Source organism: Spermophilus citellus (assembly GCF_964194105.1).
Source record: "Spermophilus citellus genome assembly, chromosome: 10".
NCBI classification, from domain to species: domain Eukaryota; kingdom Metazoa; phylum Chordata; class Mammalia; order Rodentia; family Sciuridae; genus Spermophilus; species Spermophilus citellus.
Window position 1 is genome coordinate 99,988,351 of NC_138197.1, and position 8,661 is coordinate 99,997,011.

At 34.2% G+C, this 8,661-nt stretch overlaps 1 protein-coding gene across 1 annotated transcript in view; it reads right to left on the reverse strand.

The window, feature by feature from the left end:
- PPFIA2 (PTPRF interacting protein alpha 2) overlaps positions 1 to 8,433 on the reverse strand; it is a gene marked incomplete at both ends in the record, with an annotated part of 453,530 nt that extends 445,097 nt beyond the window's left edge. Inside the window, 2 exons of the mRNA XM_081311622.1 lie at positions 3,864 to 4,114; positions 8,374 to 8,433. Of these exons, the coding sequence (XP_081167748.1) occupies positions 3,864 to 4,112 (249 nt within the window). The remainder of the gene's footprint in view (positions 1 to 3,863; positions 4,115 to 8,373) is intronic.
- Positions 8,434 to 8,661: the final 228 nt, after the last annotated feature.

An 8,661-nucleotide genomic window follows, 5' to 3' on the forward strand; every position in this document is an offset into this window, starting at 1 on the left:
TTCAGAAAAAATAATTCCTGGGGAAGATAAAATCTTAGCTAGGATGAGAAACTAGCCAAACAAAGGCACTGGGGAAGAACATCATAGACACAGAGATGAATATTCATGAAGGGAGAAGACTGGCACAGCCTGGAGTCTATGGGGTACTACAAACAGTACTATTCAGCACACAAAGTGACATATTTGCTAAATGGGAGTGTTAAGAGATGGAGTAAAGAAGTTCAAGGCTAGGCCAGCATTGTAGTGGTGGCTCACACCTATAATTTGAGCAGCTCCAGAGGCTGAGGCAGGAGGCTCTGGAGTTCAAAGCCAGCATCAGCAAAAGTGACGAGCTAAGCAACTCAGTGAGATCTGTCTCTAAATAAAATACAAAATAAGCCTGGGGTGTGGTTCAGTGGGCGAGTACCCCCTCATTCAATCCCTGGTACCAAAAATAAATACATAAATAATTTAAAAAGAAAAAAGAAGTTCAAGGCCAGGTGCTGAGGAATAGCAAAGAATTGAGGGATGTGAGAATTATTTAAGAGGTTAAGGAATCTCAGGTAAATGGGTAGGGAATTAGGGCAGAGACAGTGGAAAGTGGAAGGCACAGGATGACAGAATTGGGGGCACATTGAACACGTGAGGGTCTGTGAACCATTAAAATGTGTCTGCACATTTAAAAGGTAAATAATTGAGTGTGTAGCTTAGAAACATTGGGCCTGGAGATGTGGAATGACCAGTGCTCTTAAACACAGAGACATCCAAACACATAAGGAAACATTGAACACTGTGGCTGCAAAACAACTTACATGCTGAGGATTGTTAAAATTATTGGTGTCTTTCTTCATAAAGGTATAACAGGATGGGAGGTAACTTAAAGCAGAGCTCCAAATCACTAACATCAACAAACATTTCACGGGCTATTTAAAATGCCTATGTCAAAATTTTGTCTCTGCTTTCATTTATGTTTGCTAAAATTTTTTTTTAATGACACTGTACTAGATTTAAATTTTATATGTTTCTGCCTCAAACCCCACGTATATAGCAGTAATTTTTCCTTCAGTTAAGTGTAAACTACAATGCCACCCAACAGTTCAGGTACATTGTTTGCAAAATATTATACCTCATTCAAAGGTATCAATGAATGAGGAATATTTCTTGATTACTTGCAGAAAATATATCCATCATGGTACAGATTAGGTTACTAAATATTTTGGTGTTTTAAAAAGTGATAGGGTCATCACTGTCTTTAAGGACCTGTGGATTTCTAGGAATATTTATAGTAGTAGAATACAAATCAATGTTGAAAATTATGTGACAAAGTATATGTAAACTATATTGGAATCATAGCCATCTAATTATCAAAGCTATAATCTCAAATGTACAGTTCTCATATACTTGGAGAACTATATTTTATTTGTAAGTATATAGCAAACTTCATTAATGGCAAAACCAGATCTGTGCTAACATGAGACTATTTCTAGTGTTTATTTTTCCCATGAAGTAGAAATATTCAAAGGATTCTCTTCAGAAATAAGTTATATAAATATGTTTTCCCATAATCCTTCTGGGGAAAATTTCATAGTATACATTTATATACATGCAGAAATGAGGAAAATTCTGAACTCCAAAACATAACTTACAAGTAGTTTAAATAACAAAGTGTGTGTTAATATAAAAAAATCAAAAATTACATTATAGATGGCATTATAATCTAGATATTTAATTCAACTGAGTTGCTAGGATAGTTTTCATTCTTGTACTTTTGAGTAAACATCGATTCACACAATGTAGTTCTTTGTGAAAATATTTTTCAGTTTTTTTCCTTTTTTTTTCTCCAAAGCATCTTGTCTTAATACTTCATTTTTACAACAAACTTATGAAATTGTCACATTTTTTTATGAAAGAGGCAAAAATTTAAAAACTCAAATTATTCTTAGAATCATTTTAACAGGGTTATGACTGAAGTCAAAAAATTAGGTTTATGGGGCTGGAGTTGTAGCTCAGTGATAGAGCACTTGCCTTGTATGTGTGAGGCACTGTGTTCTATTCCCAGCACCACATATAAATAAGCAAATAAAATAAAAGTCCATCAACAAATAAATTTTTTTTTAAATTTAGGCTTAAGTAAAATATAGAAAGACAAAGGCAGGAAGGATATATGCTGAATCTTACAAATGAGATTGAATTATTGACTTCCAAGAGAGTGTGGGGGAAATGGGAATAGTCTACAGAATTTATGCAATTTAACTAAAATGTTAGTTGATTGCTACCCCAGTACATATTGAAGTTATATTGAACTTGTGCCAAATATACAATTGTAGGTTTCTTTAATGAAACACTGTATCCAAAAGACAAATCACTACCATTTTAGGCTTGACACAGAAGATGAGGAATAATGTGATGAGTAACAGGACCCCACTTTAACAATAGCAATAACCAATTCAAAATTCCTAGAGTTAGGAGCATGATGCTGATAGTTCTAGAAATCCCCTTATAAAGAACAATTGCAAAGACTGAAATTTGTACCTTGAAAATTTCATTCTTAGAGAAGGTTGGATAATTGCCTCTTGAAACAAATTAACACATTCTGTGTGATTAAATAAACCAGTCTTTTCAACAGGTGAGAGTTACTTGAAACATTACTTTATCTCAACACACAAAAAAATGAACCGAAAATGTTAAGGACTGAAAAAGGAGTTATTCACATGGGTTTTAGTTATTCCCAATATGGTGAGACAGAGGGGTTTTGGTATCCTTTCTATTCTGAGAGTCATAAATATCTCAATATAACACTGCAAGTTACTAATATAGCAGGGTTTAGAATTTAATCAACTTTAATTGTTTAGTTTTCAATATTTCTGAAAAGACGTGCTAGTATCATAATTTCATGGAGAACAGTCAACTCTTTAATGTTCACTATATTGTCTTTTAAGAAGAAGGCAAATCAAACATGTAATTGGAAGAAAATTGTAGTGGTGGTGACTATTAAAAATCTGAACGACATCCTACTTTTCCTCATACCTAAAAGAAGCAGAATTATGCAATTCTTCAGTAAGTAAATCGACCCTTATCATTAACTCTGCACATAAATAAGTTTTCAACCACCAAAGTTTCTTAGTTTTTTTCTATAAAATAAAAATACTGACAGAAACATATTTAAAAATAACAATGTAACAATATTAAATTTGTGTAAATAATGAATTTTGTCTTTTCTCAATTTTCAAAATCTTTTTAAAATAATAAAAAAGTAGTTGAAGTTTTGTTGTTGTTGTTGTTGTTTGTTTTGGTGGGAGTAGAGATCAAGCCCAGGCCTTGTGCATGTTAGACCAGCACTCTACCTTTGGGCTGCAGCCTCAACCCCCCAGTTGAAGTTTTTTTTGACAGGAAAAGGCAATATGTCAATAATTCTAATACAGCAGGTATTAGGCATTTTAAAAGAAAGATAAAACAATAATTCAACAGTAGACTTGGAAACTACTACCAAGAAACACCACATTACTAAAAATTAAAAATAGATATATCCAAAAATCACAATTGTGTTTAAAATGCAAGAAAGATAAAACTGTCTTCACAATCAGGCAATTTAAAACTAATCAACAAGTGGTTTTGTACCTCTACCACAACAAACAGATAAAATTGTCAAGAAAGAGACCAGATGGAAACTCAAGCTTCACACATCCCCTCCTCATCAATATACCATGATTTTGTTTGATGCAAGGTTTCATATAAATTAATTCTTTATTCTTAAATATTTCCTACCAAAAAAGCATTTTATATATAATAAGTGGAAAAGTAAGAATAGGAATAAAGCAAATCTTTTAGAAACCCTATCTCATTTTCAATTACAACAGGAAGGACAAATGGCACTAGAAGCATACCTGTGGCAGGGCTGAATTCAGCTGTCTCTGGAGCGAGTCTCTGTCATAGATGACATCCTGAAGCCTTTGCTGAGCAAGTGAGAGGCTTTCCTGGGTCTCTCGAAGGGTGTCCAGCAGACGATCTCTTTCATCTAGCATATTCACCATCAGCTGCTCAAAATGGGAGTCTGAGTCCGAGCCACTGCTTTGGGACCCCCTTTGGCTCATTGGGGTGTCCTCATTAATCGTGGGCATCACTTCACACATCATTGCTTAAAGAAAGTAAAGGGGAATCTTAGTAAAGAAGTGATTCCAATAATACCTCCTGGTTATCATCACACTATATTCTTGGCAGCTCACTACCTTTCCTTCCCCCTACTCATTGCCCCAACTCCAAACCAAGCTAAATTTGTGGCCCTCAGTGAAATAGGATCCATTCACTTCCTCCAATCTACATGCTTTTTTTTTTTTTTTTTTTGGTGTGTGTGTGTGTGTGTGTGTGTGTGTGTGTGTGTGTGTATGGTGCTGGGGATTGAACCCGGGGCCTTGTACATGCAAGGCAAGCTCTCTACCAACTGAGCTATATCCCTAGCCCCTACTTTCTCTTTTCACAATGTCCCACCAACAAAATACATCTTGGTTTCCCCTCTTTCTCTGTTTTCGTTTTCCCGATTTATCCCACTCTAATTCAATTTACAGAAACATGTTATTTCAATTATATGTCATCACCTTTCATTTCCTGCAAGTTTACAAATCTTTTACAGTGAGTACCTCTATGTTGTTATTATATTGTCAACAGAAAGCACAGTGTCTGGCACTTAATGAATAGAAAGTAATGATTTTTGAATGACTTAGGTAACTGAGTGAATCAATATTCATTCGCCTTTCATTTAGAAAATCCAAAATATTGGAGTATTAATTTTATATAATAAGCAGCGTTTTCCTCATCTTTTCAACAGATGTTCTCACATCAACTACTTTAAATCTTTTTGACCTTACAACTTTCATTTTATTATTTTTATGTGCTTTCCTCCTGAATTCTTACAGAAGTCTATGCCGAGCTAATAGGTGACACTGACTGTATTACACATAAACTTTATGAAATAGGCTGAGTGCATAAATCTGTTTTGATTATTATACTACTAATTACACTTAATATTCCTTTGTTTCCTGTTAGTTGCATTGTCTGGTTTCCACCCAAGCAATACAAACGAACACTTTCAAATATTCCACAAAACAGATGCGGTAAATTACATTAGCTAATATAGTAACATCACATCTCGGCTGCTAATCACAAGCTCCCAGTCATGAAATAAATTAACTGTTCGAAATATTTTTAAATCATTTATTAATTTGATTTAAAATAGACCACACAGAAATGGAAATGCAAAATTGTATTTTGTTGCATCTTAAAAAACAAAAGACTTTACATTTTGTCTTTCATCCTCTATCATCTGTTTAAAAAAAAGTCCAACTCATCTCAATTTCAGTTTTTGTACAAAGGCCAGAAGCTATTAATTAGAGGGCTTGGTTTTGCAGAAGGCTGATGTGGAGAAAGGCTGGTTTGGCTGTTGATCCTGGAGCATTCTTTGGTTTTATAATGCAAAGTTAATTTATTTTTCTGACTACATATTCATATCCTGGGGGAAAACATTTCTGGTGATATTCTCAAATAAAATATCAATATTTACAATTCAGTAGTTAATTACTTTTATATAATTCTTCATATGAATTGGGTTATTGATTAGAAGAGTTTGGTTATTTGTGAATGACTTAGGGACCACTGAGAACCAAGATAATATTTTAAGGAAATTATTTTTGTGACTGATAACTTAGGTAAAATATTAAGAAATTGGCAAATTTTAGGATAATTCAAAATGCCTTAAAATTTTGCTCATTACTCAAAACACTGAGCTAAAATAAATATAGATTTTACATATAGAACAAATTTACACTTACCCGCTCACTCACTCACTCATATGTTTACTCCGTTAGTTAGCAACTTAATACAAAAAACACAAATCAATTTGCATTTCCATCAATTTGATTTTCATTCAAAAACTATAATAAAGATGGAAAAATTTGTAACTGCTATAAACATTCTTTACATAATCGAAAAGGAATTAGAAAACAAAAATCAATAAAATTCTAACACGTGTGCTTATTTAAAACAATTAGTTCACATGCCATGTGTGAAATCAACACACTGAACAGTTGTGTCATTCTGAGAAACCATCCTCAGGATCCTATGTTTGATGTTTAAAGTTGAAACAAAGTATGGGAAAAGAAATGATAGTACTGTGACAATTTGTGCCAAAACACTAATAGAGTTTAAATTTTAACCTTAGCATTCTTAAGTCATTATTTTATGTCAAATCCTTCTTAAAAGTAAACTATTAGCTCCTCTCCACTTTGGATTACTTAGAAAAATTTTAAATTTCAAGGGAAAACATAACTGTAGTGATTGCTCCAAGAACAATTTTCACCTGAATGTAATTTCCTAATTCTACACAACCTCTTGTGGTACCATGGGATATTAGACATTCATAGATTTTAGGTTCTCAGATCAGCATAAAAGGTAGTCTTTGATTTAGTCAGTCAAAAAATGTTATTATGAGAAGCTGCTGGGGGACTTAGAAAGTCTATCAAGTCTACATGCAAAAGAATTTGATTTCATTCTACTCCTGAAACATGTAAACCAGAGCAAGTCACTTAATCTCTCAAAACTTCAGTTTTCTCTTCCATAAAGTAGGAATAATAATCGAAGCTTTTAAAAAAAATCCTATTTTTTGTATCCAATAGGTTACCTCACTGGGGTAACCCAGGAAAATATATAAAGGGCTATTACACATCCAAATACTTATTTTCATTAAAAAAGTGACCAACATTCATCTTTGCAGAAATAATATTATACCTTTGTGACTCTTTTTGCTTCTAGGCCTAAAGGTTTAATTCTAGTGGATACTTTTGAACTCTTCTAATTCAATTTATAAAAATCAAAGTGTGCAAAAGTTATTTAGAAAATAAATGAATACATGTTGCTTTTTCTTTAGTCAACCTAAATGTAAAGATCCAAAGGTTTGTTTTTTTTTTTTTTTAATCAAGAAGCAAAGGAAAAGAAGTCTACAAAAAATAAAGCCATTCTTATGAGCTAACTCAGTTATTGCATTAGAACTAGATTCTGTCTAATAACAATTGCAAAATATTTAAATAATCATTGAAATATAGTATACCATTTCTTAAATGTACATTTTCAGTATTAAAAGCTATTAAAATCTGTACAAAATCTTTTGGAGAATGGATGACGTGTAAAACAACTTGCATGGTCCAAAAGATTATGGTCATTCAATGGCTTCTGTATTTCACTCAGATATTCCACTTTTAACTTTTACAGTCATTTTCAGTATTAAAAAAGTGCAAATACAGCTTATTTTCTGAAAACCCAGAAAGGGCATGCATACAATATACTTGAATATTTGTTTTTTCATCACTTTCTCTCTCCCTAAAGTCAACTTGATATATCAATTATATTAACCTCATCTAGATATGACTTAATCATTAAATTAATGAACATTTCAAGACCTACTTAGAAACATTTAATTTTGTTGTGAAAGGAAAAAAAATAATAAGCCTAGTTGGTTTAATTATCCCTGTGCTTAAATTTAGCTCGAATAATTTTATGCCAGGAAAACCAACTCCTATATTCTTAGCGCATAACCTTGACTGTCTTCTAAATCTCTGGTTTCAAAATAAAAGTTTAGAATATCTGCTGGAGTTATTACTCAAGGGATTTCAAAATTTGATGTGTTCCTTAGCAATATATGTCACCCAAGCAGTACCTAGTCAGATGCAAGAGTGTTCCAAAGGGTTTTTTTTTTCCGCCCTGTGAATGAATAACTTTACTTAATTCATATCTCTAGGATTTAGATTCTACTACAGGCAAAGATAACATTATTCTCTATAGTGAGTTTCCTCTGCAAAAAAAAAAAAAAAATTTAGTCTTAAGAACCATCCCTGCTCCACCTCAGTTAACCCACAAGAATAATTTAGTAAGAGAAATGCTAGCCATTGTCTGATTACATTACATGAATATTCCTCCTTCTATTTAACTCTTTGAAATCCCCCATCCTCCCGGAGAAATATCATTATCATCTCTAATGGAAACATTTTCACTTTCTTTGCCCCCCTGCCTTTACAGTGGCCAAAGAGCCAACTCACCCCACACTGCTGGACAGTTATATTTCAGCCACACCCCCCACCGCCCTGAAGAAGTTGACTTCATAATTTCCACACTAAAATTGTTCATCCTGCCCATCAGTGAGCGAGAATAAGCTGGGCAGGAGGCAGAGAAATCGGAGATGGAGAGAATGGATAGAAAGCAAAAGCTACCTAACAGTAATCAGTAATCCACAAGGAGGAATTTGCATCTCATCTTCCCTGGGGGCGGGGTGGGGCTGGGGGACGTGGTAAAAAATCAATCAATCAATCAAGCGAAGGGAAACCATGTATAACTCAAATACAGTTTCTGTACCTAATGTCTGTAATTTCGGGTCCTGCTTCTTCAATGGATCAATGACAACCGCAGTCTCCGGCTTGACGAGAGGGGAGGCTCACACCCAGCACTCCTGGACCATTTCCCTAGCAACCGGAGGAGAAAGGCAGCTTAGACACACGCGTGCCCCAGCACTCTCCCGGAACGTGCCCCGACTCGGTGGCGTGGCAGCCACTCGGCATCTTCCCGCGGCTCCGTCAGCAGCCAAAAGGAGAAGCGTCCATCGGAAAAATGGCATATTACAAATTTTGCTTTGGGAAGCAGAGC